Genomic DNA, 24087 nt, shown 5'->3' on the forward strand with positions numbered 1-24087 from the left:
TATTATGATTTACTGCTTATTCGTTGCCTAAAAACAGTCAAATTTTGAGACATTAAGTCAAAAAATATCAGAATCATCTCTGAAAAACCCAACATGGGTAATATGTGTGTAATCATAATACATGTCATTAAACCCTGTAAATTCAGACATGTTACAGAGAAAATGACTTTAAAGTCCTTTGTCATGAATTTCAGATTAAAAGCCAGGAGGGACTAAGAAAAGATTAACACAGACTGAAAAAAGGGATAAACAGATTAATCCAGTCTCAGTTTCTTTATAACATGAACAGATAAAGAGTCAGGATTCGTCTGATGAAGTCTGAACTCTGGCAGCTACACAATGACGATCTTATTTACTGACTTTTAACATTTAACCAAAGCTTGTTTATCAATCATCTTGAAAGATTTGATTTTTAAATTGTTATTAATCTGATTGTAATCTAGACTATCTCCTCTGTGACTGAGCAGAAGGGTATTTTCATATTTTGTATATTTACAGTGTCACGTGTTTTTGTAAAAAATAAACTCTGACAACATAGTGAGACTGTTTGGGAAGATATATTGAACTTTGTTTTGACTCTGAGCTCAACTTATATCTCAGTTTAAAACCTGGATGATTATCACATACATACACACAGGTTAACACATATTTACATATTCATAGGTGTTTTGAATAAGAGAGGACTTTTTAACAAGTTAACTGAACTTCCTGGTCACGCTATACTTTAAGCATTCATTACAAGTTTACATATTGATCATTAATGATAAACATTTAACAATTATTCACAATTTTTAATGTGCAGAAATTTCCTTTATATGTGTCTCCAGTCTCTTCACCTGTGCTGCAAGTAAAGCTTCTGTTGTGCCTGTAAGGTAAATGCAGGGGACCTGGGACAGATTAAAGTAGATAACCTGACAGGTTTACTGCCTCTGGACTTTAGATTCTGATAAACATGAAACATATAGACAGTTTAATGTCAGGTGAGTTTGTTTCTATTTGATATGGATTATACGTTTATAAATTCAATTCAATCCAATTCAATTTTATTTATATAGCGCCAAATCATAACACAGGTTGTCTATACATGTCTATACTGTTGTCTCATGAATTAGTCTCATGTTCCAAAACAAATCAAAAAGCAAATTGTTTAATTAGGTTGTGGTTATGACAGTATAAGCCTATTAGTGCTAGATTGTTTATGAACATCATTCATCAATTTATCAGATAAATCCTGTCAGCAGCAGCTCAGAGGAACAGACAGGTGAGCTACAGGTAAACCTCTGAATTCACAGTCAAATGTCTGAGATTATGAACTGATTACAATATAAATACAAGCTGATGTTTTTGAGATGGTTAGTGTTTGAGTTTTCCTTAAGCATAACTTGACTAAAAATACAGTGTCTCAGGTCTGAAGTGTCTCAGGTAGGTGATGAAACATCACCTACAGGTTATTATCCATTTGTTTTCCTGTGAAAATGTATCACGTGTACATTTTTATTGTTCATTTTAGTATCAGATTTATACGAATGAATGTAAAATACACAATGCACTTTCTGTTTTAGACAACCCACATTTAACTTAGCAACTTACTGTGTGTGTGTTTGTGTACTGAAGAGAAACACAACTGTAGCTGTGCATATTGGTCATATGACAAAAAATGTTTCAACCAAAGCTAAAACCTAAGCGATGCTCCCCGCAGGTAACATTACTAATGTTTGACTGACAGGTGGGGTCATTCGTATCAGTTTTGGACTTTGATTTTTCCTGAATCATCATACACACAATAAAACAAAACGTTACTTCAATATCTGTACTGACATTTACACCTGCTCATTCTAATGATATTGTGACACTTAGATGAACATGATGAAGACATGCAATGATACAAGTATACGATGAAATCTTTTCTAAAGCGTTGCATTTTATGATATTAATGAAGAGTCACAAACATAAACCAGTTTATCTCCTTCTGCTTAGTGTTCCCAGCAGCTGAAATATAATAAATGTTTATCAGCTGCTCAATTGATAATGAGACATTAGTCATTTGCAGCTCAATAAAAGCTGATCACAGGTCAGGTTCAGAGCCAGAGAGGACAGACAGTTGTGCTGTTCCTGATCCTGAATCCTCAGATTTTAGATCCGCTGTGAACAAGAAAAACAAACAGAAAACAGCTGAAGAGGAAAACAAACTGATCTGAGGTCTGCAGCAGGTAAACCGACTCATGTTGTTGATTTAGTTTAACACAGACAGGTGTAAGTGAGATGGTTTTAAAATGAGGTTAAACTTAGACTCTCCTCCTAATTAAAGCTTGTATGTACCAGTGCATACGAGATATTTCTGTTGCTGCATAACTCGGACTGACTGTTGTGTTAGTATCTTCACTCTCTTTACATCAGCAACCACATTAGAAATGAGTCTGGACTATACTGTATCATCGGGACATTTTCACAATTGTTCTTTCTCATACTGTTAAATCAATAAAACCAAAACCAGCCAATCTTATCCACTCAGACCAGAGTCAGACCAGACTCAGACCAATGAACTGAGATCTTGAAACAGGACTCAGCCGTTTGTCTTGACGTGAGAGGAACCGATTTAGTAGAAGTTCACAAACTTTCTCTAAAACTCTGCAGCTGTAAATCTACAGCCACTCATTTAGTTTGATTAACCAAAAACTCTCCAGAGTTGCAGAAGATCCATCAATCACAGAGCTCCATGAGGTCTTGTTTACCTTGTGTAAATTTTCGGTGAGATTGTTTTGTCAAACAGCTGTTTCCAAGGTCAAGAATGAACCTTCAGTCTCAACATTATTTTTAGGATTTAAACATATTTATAAACTACAGAGAACTTTTTCATTTGAACAAACTCAAATGGAGCGCATTCATATATTCATTCATTCATTCATTTATTTATTTACTCCTTCATTCATAATGTTTTTTTTTTGTGTGTCATAAAAAGTCCACACACATAAAACACTTTACAAAACCAAATAAAAAAGAAGAAAAACAAAATGAAAACTGCTCTCTAATAACTGCAGCAAGACCTGACTGATAAACAGCTCCTAGAAAAGCTGATTCTTGTTTTAAAAACTCTCTTATTGATTGATTGAGTGATTGATTGATGGACTATGTATTGTTCCCTGCAGCTGTCAGTATGAAGCAGCATGTGTCATCTCTGGAGTTTCTCCTCAGCGTTGTTTCTTCTGTTCTTCTGATCTGTTGTGTCGGACTGATTGTAGTTTCATGGATCAGCCTGAGGCCTGAAGGTAACTCACAGTCTGGTTTTAATAAACTGATCAGATTTCAGAGGTGTTATTAATCAGTATTAATGTTGTTGCTTGTGTGCCGAGGTGCCGTTGAGCCTGTGGTGCTGAGTGGTCGCATGGTGATCACAGAGGGAGCTGTGTTCTCTGAAGAGCTGAGGAACTCCAGCAGTCTCCGGTTTAAATCTCTGGCCTTCGACGTCCAACAGCTGGTGAGATCATAGGCTTTTACTTCGAAAGAGAACAGGCAGATTCAGCATCCAGCATTTGGTCGCTTTAGCAACTTTTATTTTGTAAGGCTACAGGTGGCCCCAACCTCCTGTATGTTTTAACATTATTAGCTTTTATTTGGAAAGACAGCAGGCAAAGTGGCTCTGTATTGCTCAGTATTGCTCAGTGTATCAGTGTGAATCTCTTCACAGTAAATTTTGACATACTGAAGGTTGTTTTTTGTAAATTTAAAGATTAAATCAGTGTAAACAGTCGTTCACACGCAGCCGTATCGACTCTTTAGCGCCAGATTTACCAACGCACCACAAGCTGAGGATGTTTCACTCTGTTTTTTCTTCCACGGCCGTGAACGGCTCCCCCATCTGTGTTCTGTATTTTAGGACAAAACTATATGAAGCGTGGTGATCAGTACTGATCTGATCACTTTCATCAGGTTTAATGACATCACAGATCACACAGTCTGTCTGTGGGTCTCATGTTTCACTGTAAACTCACCTGATCACAGGCGGACCTCTGATTGGTTGACAGGTGTCGGAGGCATTCAGCCACACTGAGCTTAGATGGCTCTACAGGTCCTGTCAGGTGTCACACTTCAGGTGAGATATTGTTGCGATCAGTCACAGCTTTACTATTCCATCATCAACAACTAATTTATTCATCGGTTTCATCTCAGCAACAGAGCTGATCAAAGGATCAATCACATCATCACTGATCGATGATCTGCTGATTAATCCGTTTTACCCCAACAAAAAAAGTTGTTAGAAGGCAGCAGATCCTGTTTTATTTTACATTGATTAACATCTTAATTGATTAATTGATTGATTATCAGTTGGTTAGTTCCTTTACTTCTCAGCTACATTTGATTGATTGATTATTTGATTGATCAGAGGCAGATGACGTGTGTCTCTATGTCGTACAGTGCTGGTGATTCTAACCGATTGTAATTAATCTGTTGATAATCCTGTTGATGAGGTGATTACTGTTACTGATGTGTGTCCTCAGTCGGGGCAGCGTGGCCGTGACCTTTGACCTCTGGTTCACTCAGCTGATCGATGTGAAGGAGGCACAGCAGCAGCTGTGGGCGGGGCTTCAGGAGGCAGAGGGCAGAGGATTGGTGATCAAAAGAAACAGCATCCAGATCACAGGTGACACTGTGAGGTCACTGTGGGGTCACTGAGGTCACAGGTGACACTGTGAGGTCACATTTCCTTTTATAAACTTGTTTTTTTTTTTTTAAAGTTCCTTTAAACTTGAAGACAAACCATCCAATCAGACTAAAGACGACTGGGTTACAGTAAATTAGATCAAATCAGATCAGGTTGGTTTAGAACAAATAAGACTAGATTAAATTCTGTTCTATTCAAATAATGTCAAAGTGTGTAAAAATCTCATGTGCCACCACGAACAAATAAAGGCCCAGCGTAAATTCAGTGTAATCTTTATTTCCACAGCACTAATTCATCAGTACAACAGCAGAGTCCTGTCAGACTCACCTCTCTGCTCAGAACAAATGTGAAAATTCACATAATGAATGAATAAAAATCCTGGAGAAAGTGCTGAGTTTCATTCCTGGTAGTTTACCAACCATCCAACAACAAAAACTTTAAGTGAACTCTTGAACCGATGAATTTGCGCTGTGGTTCTCTCTGAAACTGCACAATATTAGAGAATTTCTGGCAAATTCCATTAGATTAAATTGCATTTGACTAGAATCCAATGATTTCGAATGGATTAGATTAGAGCAGGGTTTATATTAGAATAGACTGAGTCCAGACCAGATCAAACCCGGATTATACTTTTTCTGATCTGATCACTTTAGATAAAACCAGTATCTACTACATCAGACTGAAGCCAAGTTGTATGTCTGTTAAGATATCTATTTGTTACTTTTACAACATGACTTTATATTTTTTTTTACATGAGTTTATATTATTTTACACCACATCTTTCTGCTCTAAACCTGAGAATCAAACAACAAACAGACAGCAACAGAAACTATAAAAATAATTTCAGGATGTAACTGAAACTTTTCCTGCAGAGAAATCAGACGAGACGACAGCCGCACCGACGACCGTAACACCTACAACCGGTGAGAAAACTCTTCAGAAACAGTTCTCAGTTCGTTTTATTAAAGATTGTTAATATTTATCAGTCTCATGCTCACTTTTTAAAGTTGTTTTTCTCCTCTGTGTCTCCACAGTGACGTGTCCTCCTTATCAGAAATTTTGTGCCGATCAATCGATGTGTGTTCTGATTGATCGGTTCTGTGACGGAGTCGACGACTGTCCTGACTCCTCTGATGAAGACACTGCTCTTTGTGGTCAGTGATTATTTATATTAAGATATTAGTTACATTAAAGAGGAGCGGTAGCTCGACAGTTGAACAGGCGTCAGGAGGTGGGATATTATCCGCATATACTACATTGATCTTGATGTTATCAATAATACATTTCTTCCGTAAGCTGGAGCAAACATGCCACAAACAGCAGATCTCAGTTTTTTCAGACTGATCAGGTGATATCATCACCCTCATCTCCACAGCGACAGCTTGTGATGGGCAGTTCGTGCTGAGAGGACCAAGCGGTTCGTTCAGTTCATCAGACATTTCTGAGACGTACAACAGCAGCAGCTTCTGTCGCTGGATCATCAGGTCAAACTCTGACTGGCTGCACACACACACTGAACACACACTATATTACACTGAACATGGACCAAACCCTGCAGAAACTGAACACACTGAATATCAACTGTATACACAAGTATACACACTGAAAACACACTGCATACACCAGTATACACACTGCACACACACACACAGTGAATACACACTGAACCAACTGAATACACACTGAATACATATCGAACACACACTGTGTACACACTGAGAACACACTGTACACAAACACACTGAACACACACCAAACACCGCACACACTGAACACACAGTGAACACACACTAAACACAGCACACATAATAAACACTGTATACACCAGTATACACACTGAACCAACACTGCATACACTGAATAGACACTATATACAACAGTATACACACTGCACACACTGTATACACACTGAAAACAGCACTGAACACACACCAAACACTGCACACACTGAGCACACATTGTACACACACACACACACACACACACAAACACTGAACACACACCAAACACTGCACACACTGTATACACAATCAACACACACTGCATACACACTGAACAAACACTCGATTACACTGAACACTCACAAACACTGCACACAAGCTGCTTAGAGTACACACACACTGAGCACACACTGTATTTCACTGAACAGACTGAAAATACACTGTATATAGATGGTATACACACTTCACACAGACTGCACACACACTGAGCACACAGTGCCTACATACTGTATACATAAACCTTTACGCATACGTACACCATGTACACACTACACACACACTGTATACTCACCGCAAACACATTGCATGCAATGTGCATACACCCTTGCATACCGACTGCACGCATTGCATACTGTACACACACTGCATACACACATAGGAGTCCTTTTATGATCACTGAACTCCTTCTGCTGTCACACTGATGGGACATTTACAATAACATTCGTATTTTAAGGGGAAAACAGGGATGTTTGGGAGTGTGCTATTTTTTTCTCCAGAATATTTCACATACAGACTCTGAGTTTCTTTCTGAGAGTAAAACAAAGTTATTTTCAGGGTTGAGAGAGGACTTTCAGTTCAGATCAACTTCCATCAGTTTGAAACAGAAGAACGTACAGATACTCTGAAACTTTATGAAGGAGTCGGACCGCACAAACTGCTCACAGGTAAACTTCAAACACACACAGACAGTGATTACATGTTTTACATGCTTTCAATGTTCAGATCTAAGATGGAGCAGGATCAGGCTCTTGCAGCTGTATCAGACTCGATCCTGGTCCTGTGGATTGACTCAGACTTCTTTTAACCTGACGACACAGTAACTGACATGTTGACATGATTTGCAGCTGAGCTCTCAGGCACCGCCCCTCCTGGGACCGTGTGGCTGCTGACCGACCAATCAACCGTGGAGTTTATCTCTGATGATGTCAACAACCTGTCAGGGTTCACCGCCATCTACAGCACCGCCAACACCTCCGACCTCTCGAGTAACACTTTACATGAAAAATATTAAAGTGTTACTGAGCGTTTTGCTGTAACTGACTCTGTCTCTCTGTGTCGCTCTCTGTTCAGATGAAGAGAAGCTGACCTGTACCTTTGAGCAGGGCATGTGTTTCTGGAGGCAGCGGCAGGACGACGATGATGGAGACTGGATTCGAATCAGCGGCTTCACATTTCCTCCACTGACCGGCCCGGATGTCGATCACACACTGGGTAACAGCTCAGGTGGGTTTAATGTGAAGGGCAGCATAACGTTATCATATCTAATGGAAATGGTTCATTATTTTGTATTAGTGTCATTAGCAATAGTATTTATCTGTTTGTGCTGAACTCTGTCAGGTTTCTACGTCATCACACCTCTGAGTCCTGGCCCACGGCTGAAGAGCTTCAGGATCCACAGCCTCCCTCTGATTCCGCACACAAAGCCCATGTGTCTGAGCTTCTGGTAAACAACGGAAATAAACATGTAAACAACCAAAAAACAAATCAACATGTCAAAAACAGAAAATAAACATGTAAACACCACAAAAGTAGACTAATAAACAAAAGAAAATGAACAATCAAACAAAAATGAGAAATATTCTATTGTTTTAAATTAGTAAACAAACAAAGACAAGTAGACAAGACAAAAACAAACAAACATGTTACTGAATAAACATGTACACATACAAACATCTTTTTTTTTTTTGCAGGTACCACATGTTTGGAGAGGACATCCACCGTCTCAGAGTCCTACTGCTCCAATCGTCTCAATCACAGCCGGAACCTGCCGTTACCGTGGTGTTCCAGAGAGATGGTAACTATGGCGACAACTGGAACTATGGCCAGGTGACCTTCAACCTGACAACACAGGCCAGGGTCAGTGACACCAAGCAGGAAGTCCGCAGAGTGATCAGTTTATTGATCCTCATCTATAGGTGATCAATCATTGTGTGACCTCTGACCTCCACAGGTGGTGTTTGAAGCTTTGAAGAAGGGAGGGATAAGGAACGACATTGCTCTGGATGACATCACACTGACCGCTGATCCCTGTGGCCCCGCCCCGCCGGAACCAACCAATGTACTGCCTCCAACGACCACGCCCCTTATACCATGTGAGATGCAGGCCACAAATGTTGTTATATTTTTTTAAATTTTTATTACTAATATTATATTCATAATATAATTTAGTCAATGTTATTTTTTTGTTTAATGTCTTATTTTTAAAAAATATTTACATATTGATCTTTCATTATTATTTGTATTTTTGTTTGTTAGTAACTGACACACACAATTAACATGTTTATTCTTTCTTTTTATTGAAAACTAAGTTTACCATTTTTAAAATAAGAAATATGTTAATTTGCTGTCATAGTTCAAACAGTTCCGTTTTATGAATTATTAATTATAACGCACATGAAGGTATGTTTTGTAACAGTGTTGGATATGTTTATATGGATATGTTTTAAGTATATAAGTCATAAATATTGTGCAGCATAAGTTAATATTAGTATTCATACACTCTACCTGAACATGGTCATATTGTACATACAGTACACCTGGGATCTGGATCCAGTCTGATTTCTTCCACTCTGCTCTGTTTGGTCCAGCTGACTGTGGAGGACCCTTTGACCTCTGGGAGCCAAACTCCACCTTCAGCTCACCAAACTACCCACAATCCTATGGGAACGAGGCTCAGTGTGAGTACAGCTGTCTGCCCAGTGTCACCTTCAATCTTCACTTCTTACTCTAATACCTGTACTCCCACTTCTTATTTATACTTTACTAATACCTCTGTATCTGGTTTTTATCTGGTCTCCACTAGTTTTCTCTGAACTAATTGGACTTCAGGACTTAAGACGTCTATTTTTGGATTGTAACACTCAAAACTCACTTACCCATAAGTCAACAGTAATTCACTCTATATAAAAAACGGGTTGCGATTGAGATGAAAATTTGATTTAATTCATTAAACTGTGTGTATCCTACTACAAAAACAAAAGATCTGAACCAGAACCTGATTTTGATGCCCTACAAATTAATATGTTGTATGTGTCTTACATTGAGTTTCCCGTTTTAATGTGACTATAAAACTCAGTACAGTTTATATTAATGTATTTACATCTATTTATTTAGAATTGTTTACCTCCTATTTTCAGTTTCACTGTTATGTGGACATACTGTATATCTGCGCTTTTATTTCCTGTTATTTTTATTTTTATATTTTCTCATTTGAGCTGTTTCAATAAAGATACACTTTACTTTCTTTTTTCAGTCAACATGTTGGAGAGACGAAACAGAAGAGAAATTATTTTATAAATTTAGACTTAAGTCTCAATCTTCAGCCATATTTACAGAGCCACTGATCCCTGATTTAACCAGGAAATGTTTACCTGTTGTTGTTTTGAACCTCACCCAATATGTTGGTGCTGTAAATTACACATTATCCTCTGCTGCTGCAGGTCTCTGGACTCTCCACACTGTGAAGGGTCGAAACATCCAGCTCCACTTCCTGGACTTTGAGGTCGAAGCGACCTTTGATGTTGTAGAGGTGCGGGACGGGGCGGGGCCTAACTCCACCGTACTGGGTGAGGTGGTGTTTCACCCACAATCCTCTTCAGCTTCATCCTCACCTGTAACTGTGATTATTCAGTTTGCTCCTCTTCAGGTTTTAACTTGTTTTTTTTTTTCAGCTGTCCTCACAGGCAGTGATGGCCCCGCCCACGACTTGTTCTCAACAACCAATCAGATGACAGTATGGTTCTTTACGGACAGCTCGGGTCACAGCCGCGGATTCAGAGCCAACTTCACCTCTGGGGTCGACCTGGGGACACCAGGTGAGTCAGAAAGGTCAGACTTTAGTTTGTGTCAAAACAGAAAAGAGCATTAATATTTACTAGTATTATTGATGATTGTTTATGATTGGTCATGTGATTTGTGAACAGCTCCGTGTGCAGCTGGGCAGTTCCAGTGTCAGACAGGAAGTTGTATCCACGGTAATGGTCAGTGTGACGCATTGGTCGACTGCCCCGATGCCTCTGATGAAGCCGACTGTGGTGAGTGAGAGTTTGATAAGTAATACAGGATGTAATAATACGTCACAGAGATTAACTTCAGTGTTTTCATTGGTCTGTCTGTTGTTTGGTAGAAACTGTGGGGATTTTATATTTGTTTATGTTGTGTTAAAGTTACAAAAGTACTTTAAGTTACATTATATTGTTATGTTACATCCTTGTTACCTTACATCACGCTGTTTGTTATCTTGTGGTACATTACAACATCACTTATCATGTTATGTTATATTATGTCACGTGACGTCATGTTACTCCATGTTACGTTACATTGCTAGGTTAGATTGTTAAGATGCCTCATGTTATGTTGTTACATTAAATTATGGCACATTATATCATGTAATGTCATGTTACTCCATGTTATGTTATTTTACATTTAATTGTTAGAAATACAAACAGTTTTATTAATCCCACTCAGAGCACTTTTTTGGGGGCAGCTCATTGTTCGCACAACACATGAACATGCAAACAAATGAATAATACAATATACAGTACACAAAAGGAATGCAAAGACAGTAGTTAGTTGGACAAGCAGGCAAAACATAATGTAGCGTCTGTGTTCACATCAAATTTAAGATGATCATCAAAATAGCAAACAAATATTTGTATGATTTAACCATTTCTACAGTTTCATTATGTATAATGTTTATGTTAGATCGTTACTTTACCTAATGATACATTATTTTATATTACATTACATTACATTGCTACACTACATTGTTACGTCACGTTTTGTCATTACATTGTGTTGTTACAATGTTATGTTGCATTGTGTTGTTACATTTTTACATTATATTGTCATTATATTGTAAGGTTACATTGTACAGGTGCTTTTATTTGTTTGAACTAAACCAGAAGTGAACCCTGGAGGTATTTGAGCAGAAATCAGTAACATGACTTTTTATGGGGTCCACAGACATACACCTGTAAACCGTGTAAACAAACCTAACGAGGGTTAAACTGGTCCATTGTTCAGAGGACATTTTAAGAGACAAATCAGACGCTCAGTTGTCCTCACAGAGATTGTGAGGTCACCTGAGTAGGAAGTAACTATGTTATTTATGTTTTTTTGATATGTCATCAGTGTGTGTGTGTGTGTGTGTGTGTGTGTGTGTGTGTGTGTGTGTGTGTGTGTGGGGGTGATAGTTGTGTTGCAAGTGAATGGTTCCAGCCGTCTTCAGTTTCAACTTGTCTCTACTCTGTTCACTGTGTGTGCTGACACCTGGGACTCTCACCTGTCTGACCTCATCTGTCAGTACCTGGGATACAGGTAACACTCAGCTGTCCAACCATACCTGTCAGTACCTAGGGGTTCGGGTAACACTCACCCGTCTGACCTCACCTGTCAGTACCTGGGATACAGGTAATTCAGGTTGTAGAAGAGTTCTGAAGTTTCAGATCTAGACTTAGATCTGGTTTTTGTCCCTAACTCTCTGCAGGTCTGGAGAGGCCTCGCTACTGCCAGCTCTGCTGCAAGATTCGCCATTTACAACCATCTCAGTCACCAGTAATGGAACACTGGAAACCACTGTCAGGTACTGAAGACAAGGACCATCACTTGGACCAAAACTACAACCAGAACTACAACTAGAGCTCAAACTATAATTAAAAGCAGTGTAAGGTACTGAACACCAGACCCTTAGCTACATCTAGAACCAGGTCTAAAAACAGATCTAGGACCAGAAACCGCACCATAACCACAAAACCAAACCAAAAACAAAACTAGAAATATAATTACAACAAGACAACAACAGAAGCCTGAAGTTTTAAGTTAGTTGCTGAAGACAACAGCCAGAGCTAGAACCATGACCGGAAACAGAAACAGACACAGAGGCAGAAGCAGAACTAGAAACTGAACCAGGAACAGAACTATAACTAAAAACTGAATCCAAAACACAACCAGCGCCAGAAAGAGTAAATTAATGTAACAACCTTTTTTTTTTACAGTGAAACCTGCCTCAGCGAGGAAGTGATTTCTCTGCACTGCGACAACCAACGTGAGTACACTCATAAATGCTGACCGTTAAAACAACACACTGCTACACTCATAAACACTCACTGTTAAAACAACTTCATTTTTTTCATATCAATTTAAAGGTTGTTTCAGGCTGAGCGAACTGAGATGTTTTATATTTGAAGACTTACCAAGCCTCTGTGTGTTTTAGCTTGTGGAGTTCGTCAAGTCACACGAGAGAAGGACCAATCAGAGGAGAGGAAACCTGGTCATGGTAAGAAAATTAATTCTGTTTTTCAGTTTGACCTTAACTCTTGTTGGTAAACAGGAGCCTCATTTATAACCGTTGCACACGCACAAAATGGGGCCTGAAAGAGGCATATGACAATTCCCTCGCAAATGTTGAGATCTATAAAAACAAACTTGACGGGAGAATGTGCGCACCCGTACGGAAACTCTGACAAATGAATATGAACATTTTGGAGACAGGGAAAATTGGCGACGCACAGGGGTCCCTTAGTACACGGCCTTACCAGGGCTTGAGCCCCAGGCCTATGGCCTACCAGGGGCCTAATCAGACATGAGCTTAATTTTTTTGTCTTCCCTTTCTTTTTTTCTTTACTTTATTTCTTTTTTTTTTTCTCTTGAGGCCTCTGGTTGGTTGGACGCCCGACAGGCTTGTCATCATCATCCAAAATGCTCCGCCGCACATATACTGGAGGGACGGTACTAACCATGCACATAACTTTACTCATGGTGCAAAATGCATTCTTTCACAACAGCAAACTGTAAACTACTAAAAAGACTGTGGAAACAGAATAGAACAATAACACTAATGACCAGGGCCAAATCAGCAGCTGCAGCAGAGAAGAAGCTGACACGGCTAGTGTCCCAAATCAAACATACCAGCCATGTTGTGTGACCCACAGGTGCATGCTGGGTCTGACTAGACACTAAATGCTAAAATACTGAGGGTTGATCCTTCAGCTGTGACCTCTACATTCACTTCTACCATCAGGGAGTTGTGCACTACCTTTCTGCTGTTGGTGATCTTCCCTGTTGTGACTGCAGAGCTCATTCAGTGCAGTGTCTGAAACTCCACTATTTTGCACTGATAATGAACTAGTGGAGAAGTTGGATTTAGAGCAAATTGTGGAGGACTCTGCAGTGGACAAGACTCACAGAGTGACATTCAGAACGGTGAGTGCAACAAATGACTGATTGTTGTTACTCACTGTAGAGAGGAGAGAATAACTACTGCGTTGCCTAGCAAACGTAGCATCATGTCTGTGTTTGTTGGCTGAAGCCGCTGCGGAGTTGATGTTGTTTATACATCCGGACTTTTTCTGCTGCTTTATTGTGCTGTCAATTCTATAAGGAGACGCAGGCTATCTGATTTATTCCTGCCGTGGTGTCCATTGACCTGTAACTATCCAAAAAGTCTGTAGCCCCAGTGCCTACAGTTATGTTAAGGTGCCCCTGGCGAGGCAGATGGTGAGTCTGTGAATTGAAGCCAGATTGTACAAATTAAATGGGAGAGGCATTATTATACATTTAATGGTGCCTCTCACACATTTAATTTCACTTCAAATCACACATTACGTATAGATCCAATTTATCATAAATACTCAAACCAGTAGCGTTATTTGTGCTTGTGCTTGTGAGCCATGATTATTCCATATGCACCTTTTTAATTGTAGAAGATATAAGCCAACTCGAATCTCAAATCAAATTCCGTTCAATATTTCATCAGTGTTGTCGCTAAGCAGAGGAGAGGGCCGGACTGTATGCTGCTGACATATAGTTTTTGTGTGTTTTCATATAGATTTTGTGTGTAAAATCACCGCAGTGAACACGACTGTGTAGTCAGGCGCACAGAGTGCACTGGAGACACCACTTAAATAAATAAATTGTGTTCACCTATCAAACTTCCATTTTCAAATGATATCCCAGGGTGGCGGATAGGCTACCACTGATTGTTGCGATCATTTTGGCAAAGTTTGAAGCAATCAGTCTGATTGCTGTAAACGTGTATTGTAAATACTGCACTGACATTCGTGCATAATGCTGCGTTATGGATACACTGCCACTGCTTGAGATCTATGTGAATGGAAGAATTAGGAGGGAAAATGTGTTCAGGGACCAAAAAGATTTCCTGGCCCGTGACGATGAATGGCTAATAAGCCTATCTAGAGCTGTGCTCTTGGATCTATGTGCTGAACTTGGTCCAACATTAGACAGACCAACCTGACGGGAACCACACCATTCTGGTACATATATAAGTCCCGACCACTCAGGGGTTTCTGGCAACCAGCTGTTACCTGCGTGAATTAACTGTATTAACCACGGCCGCAACATGTTGCCCTTGCTGCACTGCATTTTCTTTTGTTTGTGACCCCACTGCTGTGGCCACCAAGCAATATGTGCTGTCTACCCTCCACCTTACCCACAAGCACCTTGATTTTTGATTCTGAAAAATTCAATTTTCTGGTCTCTCTCTCGGTTGTTGCCATGATTAAACATAAATAACCATTGATCAGCAGGCTCATTTCTATGTGTCAACATTTATGTGCTGTTTCTAAATGAACATTTATGGTTATGGAACGAAGCTGATGCACATGTGTGCATTTCTAGGTGGACTTTGATTTATAAAGGTCTGCGTGCGCACGGTTTTATAGATCTGATTTTCTGATTTTGTCGTTTCTGAGTTAGTTTGTGTGTTTGTTGTTACCTGTCAGGTGTGACCCGAGTGGTGGGCGGGGCTAATGCAATGATTGGGGCGTGGCCGTGGATGGTGTCCCTGAAGTGGCGAGGGCGTCATATATGTGGAGCCTCACTGATTGGCAGTGATTGGCTGCTGACTGCTGCACACTGTGTCTACGGGTGAGAGACTCAAATCGCAAATCATATTTCATCTAATAACACGAAGGGTTTATAGAATCTATAAATGGCAGTGTTGTCCTAAAATGGATTAGATACGTATTACATACATGGAAACTCAGAAACTTTACCTCTGGGTCTCTGCTAATTGTTCATTTCTAATCTGGCTGGACAAGTTTGAAAAGTTCACATTCAAACAGTAGTTCAACTTCAAATAATATGAACTCTGAGCGTGTGTATTATGTGATTGGTGCAAAAATGCTGACAATCGTGTTGCCATAAGTTCTCTTCAGGTAAACAAACTCTCTGCTGCCGGTCTGTGTGGACAGACTGAGAACAGATAAATCATCAGGATATTGTTGATACTGTGACTGTAATGAACACTGCAGCCTGTAGGGGGCGCTAATAGAACTGTTGTTGTTGACGATTTGATGATGCTGATAAATAAGTGATGACGATGAGAAGGTCAGCTGTTAAAACTCATACAGTACAGTTGTGATCGTCTCTTCTGGTTACATGGTTTTTTGTGTTTGTCCAACAGTCATCCTCACAAGGACATAAAGACATGATAAAGAAATTAAGTAAATTCAGTTCCTTCTCCACAGGAAAAACATCCACCTCCAGTCCTGGTTGGCTGTTCTTGGTCTTCACTCTCACAGTGACATGAACTCTTTGGACGTTCAGACCCGACGAATTGATCGCATCGTCATCAACAGAGAGTACAACAGACGAAGCAAACAGGCTGACATTGCCATGATGCATCTGCAGCAGCCAGTCAACTTCACCCGTCAGTAACAACACACAAAAAGGCAGAGAAAAACAACAGGACAAACAGTAAACAAGAACAAAATATTAGGACATTAATTCTTAATTGCAAAATTCAACTTTAGAAACAACAGAAACTGAAGCAGCTGGTTGAGAATCAAACTCACAATGTAGTTTGCAGTGAATTTCCTGAATATGAAATTCTTAAGTATAAGTCATCTGCATACAGTTTGAGTTCTACAGTCAGAGCTTCATGGTAACTCTGTAGTTTCAGAGCAATGATGTCAATAACTGTGGATTTAAAGACAATAAGGATGGTTTCTACAAAACAAAAATGTATACAACTTATTCTATTTTTGGTCTTAAAATGTTAGTTTCATGTTCCAAAAAAAAAAAAATCTTTGTCAACATAACCGCTTATTTCAGTATTTTTTAAAAACAGCTGTCAACAAAGTAGAAATCACTTTTGTTGCAATAAATAAGATTCTTGAAATAACTCCTCGTTATCCTGAAGAGAAATGTGTTTTTCAGAGACGATCCAGCCGGTGTGTTTACCTGCTGAAGGTCAGGACTTCCCAGAAGGAAGAAAATGTTTCATCGCTGGTTGGGGACGAGACGCTGAGCAGGGTGAGACACACCAGGACACACAAAGACATGAGGACACACCTAAATGTGTCACTCTCTGCACCGGTCTCTCTCACTGACCTGTCTCTCTCTCTGTCTCTCTCTCAGGTTCTCTCCCTGATGTTCTCCAGGAGGCCGAGGTTCCTCTGGTGGTTCAGGATAATTGTCAACGTCAGTTACCTGAGTACACCATCACCTCCAGCATGCTGTGTGCTGGATACCCCAAAGGAGGGGTTGACTCCTGTCAGGTAACTACTCACCTGGACTCATCTGGACTCCACAGCCCACCATCAGAATCTGAACCAAATCAGGTCCCGCTGTCAGCAGAGTGACGCTGTATTAGATCAGATCAGTGAAACAGACACAAGTGTATTTAGCCCTGGTAGCAGTAAACTCAGATATCAGCACGCCAGAGGACATTAGTGGATGCAAACGAGCCGCGACGGCTTCAGAACCCAGACAAGAAGAGGAGTGAAGAGTACAGACAAGTGTATGAGATGGTGACGATATCAGCAGTAACACCGTATTTGTTCCTCTACTGCCAGTAAACATGCTGCTGTTACTGCTGTTACTTTCAGCAGAGTTCTACCAAGGTCACTTCACAAACACACAGGAAACGTGTCGGGTTCAGGAGAGGCTCCAAATGTTCTATCAAAATTATGTTTCTCAGATATTTCACTGATATTTTGCTGGTATATTGTGTGAGATATTTTACTAATATTTTATTAGATCATTTTCTAATATATTTCGGATGGAGGAAGTGATCTGAGGGCTGATTGGTAAGTTAGCTGCAGCGTAAACACACAGGTTAATAAAGTTTATGTTGTTTTTGTTAATAAAGTTTCAATGTGTTGTTGTTTCCAGGGCGATTCTGGAGGTCCACTGATGTGTCTAGACAATGGACACTGGACTCAGATTGGTCAGTCACACACACACACACACACACACACACACACACACACACACACACACACATATATACTGTGGTTATTTCTTACAGGTCAATGAAGAATAAAATGTATTTCGATTAATTGGACAGTTTTTTTAGTTTAGTATCCGAGGTCATGTTTCCTCTAAGTTCAGGCTCACACAGTTACAGCAGAGTATAATAAAGTCATTTAGAAAAGACAGACTCATAAACATGAATGTAGGTGCTGTGCTAAACCTGCAGATGTAGATTATCCACATACATTAAACACTGAGGGGACTGTTTTACGGCTGCACACCCAGGTCATTTTAACATGTATTTTATTTTGCCTTTATTTTTTCTTATTGTTTATATTCTTATCTACACTTTTAATACAAACTATCAAAGTCAAATCTTCAGCTTTCATCATCAACCCCTTTTTTTTGCTGGAAGGCCGCATTTTGCCCACAGGCCACTGTTTGCCCACCCCGGTATACAGCATTTTGTACCTGGGGTTTTTATATTACTATGTAAAAAACAGTAAAATTCACAGTAGCTGAGGTTTGAAGCCGCATTCTGGTTGGTTCCTGACAGGTGTGACCTCGTTTGGGATTGGCTGTGGGCGTCCTCAGAGACCTGGAGTCTACGCCCGAGTCTCCGCCTTCACCTCCTGGATTGCCCAGACCAGACGGTCCTCCCCCTCCGCCTCCTTGTGACCTGCTAGCATGCCCACTAGCAGGCTAATCCGCTAGCACTTTTACTCCCTGCTAACCACTGTTGGCTGTGTGAGCCAGTTTACTCAGCTCACAAAGCCTGAGTAAAATCTCTGATATCTAGCAGAGCTCACTGACTGTGTCTGACCATGCTGTTTTAATGGAACACTGACCACATTTCAGCAGGATCTGATTATTGAAAACTACTTTTTTTGACTGGCTCAGTTACTGGTGTCACAGCAGCAGGGACAGCAGGGTTAGGGTTAGCTCATCTGACATTTCTGATAGTTCACTTTGAACAGTGAACAACTCTGTAATAGAACTAATACAGAAATTAGAATGTATCTTATTTTGAAGGGATCCTTAAAAATGGCTTTCAGATTCTGATCTTCATCTAATAAGAGTCTTCAGTTTGTTTTTCATGATCATTTTTTAAAATTAATTCTTATTATATTAAAATAAGTTTGACATTGTTCTGATCATAGCTTGTCCAAAACAAACTGAGGTAAAAGAATAAAGCAGCAAGATGAACAGTTTCATTGTGTTTTTCTCTTTGCTGAAGAGACTTTTACTAATTTTCCAGTTTGTGTTTTCACTGTTTACATTCCTTTGTGACACTAGTGAGCAAGGCTAATAAAAAGTCCAGCCGTCTCCAGCAGTCACATGACCCTCAGCTGGCTGGTGGTCTGTCCAGTCAGAGTCCCTGCATTATGCTATTGTTGGAGTCTGAAAAGAATGCCTGCAGACAAAACTCAGGGATGAATAAATATTGTTAACTTCTTTTTTGGTGAATATTTTTATCTACAATTCTCGTAAAAGGTCACCAATATTTAACACACGCAAGACAGCAAAGCTTGACTGTAAAGACACAAAAAAAAAACATTATCTGTCAGAAAGTTTCAAGTTACTACAAAACTAAACAGGATTTGTGACGTATACATTATCAGTAGAGAGCATTCAGCTTTTTTCTTGTAAATCCATTATTATGACAATAATAAAGCAGATATTTAGAATCACTTCTGAGACCAAAGCTCCATACTGAGCCTCTTGGTATTCAGTTTCAGTTTGATCTCCAGCTGTTCAGACTGATCTCAGCTCAGATTTCATCTTTGTTTAACTGTGACTGATATGTTCAGTCCACCAGAGACACTGCTGCACTGTGTCTGGACATGTACAAGTTATTATTCATCAGACTACAGACGGTAACATCTGTTTACAGTCTGTGATTGCTCTGATCAATGTTCATTTATTACCTGCATCATAAACCTGTAATCATGTCCTTCTTCAGAGCGGAGGTAAGTTTAATTCAAAGGAAACACAATGTGAAACACAATGTGAGAGTTGCTCTAAACATCAGGCAGTAACAGCTTCCACAGTTCAGTTCAGCCTCAGCTTCTCATGGAACTAGTTGAGGATTTTTTCAAAGGTGTCGTTTGTTGCAATGTTCTCCGCCAACACGACAGACTCCGTTCTCTAGAGCGTGATAGTACCGCTTTAGTTCCTTCAGGTCAGACTTCAGTTGTTCTTCCACATCCTGTCAGTCCTGTTGAGCTTCACTCAGCTTCTACTCGTACTTTGACTCCACAGCTTTCATTTCCTCCTCCAGTTTCTTCTCGTAGAACTCTCTGAGCTCTGTCTCTCTCTGTTCCAGCATCCTGACCATCTCCTGGTAGTTGTATTTGGAGTAAAACTTCCCCCCACTGGGAGCCACCCTCGCCTGCACCTTCTTCAGTAAACCCAGGACCTGACCATGATCATTGGCTTTTTGGTAGTTGAAGATGTGGTATCTGTTTTCCACCTTCTTCAGGATCTCCTGCAGCTCAGGTCCAGTTTTCTCCAACATCTGATCAAAGTCTGAACCAACTCTATCTCCATGAGTGAAGAAGATAATGGTGTTCTTCCAGGCATCCCCCTCAAAAACATTCTCCGCCTTCTCAACAGCGTCTCTTTCCTCTGCTGTAAATAGCCCTATCTTGATGACCAGCAAGATGACGTGGGACCCCAGGGCTGACATGCTATGGCATTTGGAGTTCTCCCTCTTCACTGTATCATCAGGCAGAGAGGTGTCGAAGAGGTTGGGGGTGTCGACATCAGCCACTTTCCTGTCACACACCTCCTCTTTCTTCTTGTTGCATTCGCTGGTTACTGAGGAGAAAAAACACATTTTCAGGTTCATTCACACCAAACAACCACCACACTTACCATGTGGAACAGTGGGAGTGTGTCTGTGTGTTGACTTCATCCTGCGACTGATCTCTGATCAGCAGAAATTCCACTTCCGTAATTTCCCTCCACCCTCTCTCCTTTCTACTCTACATTTGTTAAAATCAGATCCCGGGAGACACACTACTATGTCCAACTTTAGTTCACATCTAACTGTGTCTGAGTTACATGTGCATGACTATTCTGGTTTTAGGTCTGTTCCTGGTTTTGATCTTATTCAGGATCTGATGTTTACATGCAAAATGAGTAACCTGATTATTGATCTCCCAGTTTACATGTTCAGAACAGTTTCCAGGTTTCTGAACATCTGCCTGCAGCCTACCAACAGAGAAACCTGATCAGGTTCACACGCGATCTGGTATCCTGCTTGTGTTTTACGCATGTTAACATGTTTTCATGGTTTCAGAGACCTGGATGTGTCACCTGCAGTACTGTGATAGAACCCAGTATACGAAGCTCCACCTGGAGCAGCTCCAACAGTAAAATGCTGCTGAGGCTTCCATGACTCAGGATCAATGATCTGAGAATCAGAGATCAGTCACAGGAGACAGGTCCCTGCACAATGAAGTACTTTTACTGTGATACTTGGACTACATGAAGTTCTTTTACTGTGATACTTTAACTAACTACATACTTTAAAATTGTACTTTAGTAAACTACTTGAGTAAATGTACGTAGTTACTTTCATCCACTGTCCTGATGTAAGAGAGGAGCTTTTTTAAACTGATAACAAACTAAACATAGATCAGAGACTCAGTGTTGATATTTAAAGACATAGGATGTTGATGTCCTGTTCTACTCTCTGAAGAATTGAAAATTCAATTCATTGTGAGTCTTTACATCATTTATTTATCCTTAAAAATTACATGTCTGAGGAAAAAAACTTGCAGTGAAGGTATTTGTACCTGACCCCGGATATTTATCTGAATATAGGACTGTAACTAATCCCACTTTTGGTCCTTCTTCAAGTGTTAATTTCCAATCTTTATCTTTATTATGTATTGAAATAATAATAATATCACTATTTTATTCAGGAAATAAGAAATAATTGTTGTGTCAGAGACCTTTTCAGGTTCGGCCCAACTTTGGTTCCGGGATCAGGTCACAAATCCTACTGAACTATTATGTTTGCGCTCATAAACTTCACAGCTGCAAGCAGTCAAAGAAACAACCCAGGTTTCAGCAGGAACCTGCCATAAATATCCTGTTTTAAACCTCTTTTCATTGGACACATTCAAATCCAAACAGATGGGTGGACAAAAGGACTTGTATGAATCTGAAGAACCTTCACTGGGCAGATATTAATATTTTAAATCTACTTTGGTTTGAAGGGGGTGGCATGTTTCCTGTGTGAGCTCATCTTCTGCTGTGCTAATCACACACCAATGCTTAGGAACTCTGCTAAACCCCAAACTAAAGACGAGCTGTGGGTTACTGCAAACAGTCAGCAGTGGAGGTCCAGACCCGCACAGGAACCAGGACATGGACCAGGACAGAGACCTGTGATAACATTTTTCTTTTTTCCAATTAAGGTCTGATTTGTGAACATTATGCAGCGAGATCATGGACTAACATGCAGAGATCTGAGGTTACGGATGGTCCAGGACGGCTAAAGCTTTCAGCAGGACGAGCAGTAGTAGTACGATGGCATTATTGGTATCTTTAAAATCTGTGGTACAGAATAGTAATCACATATCAGATCAGACACGAGGGAATTCACACCCTGACCACCACAGTAGAAGACACTGTCTTATAGATCCAGTAAAAGGTTAAAGTGGCATCTGATGCAGACAGCTGACTACTAAAAGAAGAACCTGGATACATGAGCATGGATACATTATGAAACAATGTGCACTGGACACAGAAAAGTCTATTTGCTGACTTTGCAATGAGAAATGTTAACAATTACTTCGTACAGAGGCTGAGGCCTCTGAGCCTGGTAGGCCCATTCAGTCATCCATGCATGTACTGTACATGAAGGGTTCTTCTATGGTCTTTAAAAGGTTTGAAGGGTGCTTGGGGGCATTTAGAGGCCATTGGGGAGGTTCTAACAGTCCTTTAGGAGATACTAGAGGTCACTGAAGGTTCTAGTGATCACTGAGGAGGTACCATGGGTTCTTTATCAGGATCCGGTGGCTATTGAAGAGGGTCCAGGGTCTTTAAAAGGCTCTAGAGGTAATTTAAGAAGTTCCAGTGGTCATTAAGGAGGTTCTTTAGGAGACTTTGGTAATGACTGAAGAAGTTCTAAGGGTCTTTAAGAGGTTCTAAGAGTTCTGAGAGTCCTATAGGAGGTCCTACTGGTTATCAAAGTGGTTCTAAAAATCTATTTAGAAGGCTCTAGTGCTCACTGAGAAGGTTCTAATTTTTTATTTTACTACACAATAGTAGTAAAATAGTGTACGTGAATGTCAGAGAATCATTATTTTTGCTGTAACACAAAGGTTTGGACAGGACTTAATCAGCCTCTTCATGCTCTCCTGCAAGAACAAAATATCCAAATTCACATGAGGGTTTCAACCAGCAGCAGGACTTCAGATTCTCTCTGGTGGTTTTGTTTACCCTGCTCAGATAAATCTTTGTTGTCGGACACCTTTCACTGCAGGTTCTCTGGATTTATAATTTATACTTCATCTATAAACAGGTGGATAACGAAAGAATGGTGATGTTTAACCAAAGTCTGAGTGATTTCTCAGGGATTCCTTCATGTTTTTAAAGGCTGCAGTGTCGCTCAGTGTGAAACAGTTCCGAATAAAAAAATAGGTGAACATCCGGTGTCCTTTTACTTTTGTCAGAGTTATGTATTGTAATAGATATTTTAAAAGGAAGGCCTCTTGAGTAGGACTGGATAGAAAAAAAATCAACTTTCCAATTTAGAGCGGTTTTTATTTTAATGATTCAATATGGATCCTTAAAATCTGAGATTGATCGTCTTTTCTCAGCAAACATGTACATCAGAGCGAAATGATCTGTGTGTGCAAAGTAGCGTAGATGGTAGCTGCTATATGAGCCGCCCCTGAGTCATGACAGTCACCTAACAGTACACTTTTAGTGATAGGTGGATAATTAAAGTCTATGCGGACCTACTGCAGTTTACAGGACTGTGGTAACTGACAAATTCTGGAGATCTACCAGAAGGAACGACTGAAAAAAACCTCTGCAGACTGATCTGAGCTCAGTTTGTGTTTGCTGAAGCGATATTATTTCTGGCTACGAGATGTGAGGCCATGGAAGTTGAGTGAACAGCGTGTTATTCTGCTTTTTTAAGCCTGTCTCTTACAGGGAGCGAACACCAGCTAACAGATGTCTGCAGAT

At 40.1% G+C, this 24087-nt stretch overlaps 2 protein-coding genes across 2 annotated transcripts; one reads left to right on the forward strand and one right to left on the reverse strand.

The window, feature by feature from the left end:
• Positions 1-2126: 2126 nt before the first annotated feature.
• tmprss15 (transmembrane serine protease 15) lies at positions 2127-18974 on the forward strand. Its single transcript, XM_040150802.1, has 28 exons — positions 2127-2210; positions 3147-3266; positions 3351-3475; positions 4023-4090; positions 4497-4639; positions 5533-5583; positions 5695-5814; positions 6036-6144; positions 7216-7325; positions 7506-7646; positions 7732-7884; positions 7999-8104; positions 8352-8517; positions 8612-8753; positions 9249-9338; positions 10101-10226; positions 10332-10475; positions 10584-10694; positions 11856-11979; positions 12149-12244; positions 12657-12706; positions 12875-12937; positions 15402-15546; positions 16149-16330; positions 16840-16935; positions 17041-17180; positions 17797-17851; positions 18434-18974. Exons 2-28 carry the CDS (start codon positions 3155-3157, stop codon positions 18553-18555), a joined length of 3090 nt encoding a protein of 1029 aa, XP_040006736.1. The 5' UTR covers positions 2127-2210; positions 3147-3154; the 3' UTR covers positions 18556-18974.
• A 998-nt stretch (positions 18975-19972) lies between these two features.
• Positions 19973-22732, reverse strand: LOC120802805 (GTPase IMAP family member 4-like). Its single transcript, XM_040150973.1, is given in 3 exon segments — positions 19973-20697; positions 21199-21295; positions 22685-22732. Coding segments are annotated over 3 exon segments (870 nt in total).
• Positions 22733-24087: the final 1355 nt, after the last annotated feature.

Source organism: Xiphias gladius, chromosome 17 (assembly GCF_016859285.1).
Source record: "Xiphias gladius isolate SHS-SW01 ecotype Sanya breed wild chromosome 17, ASM1685928v1, whole genome shotgun sequence".
Taxonomy (NCBI): Eukaryota; Metazoa; Chordata; class Actinopteri; order Istiophoriformes; family Xiphiidae; genus Xiphias; species Xiphias gladius.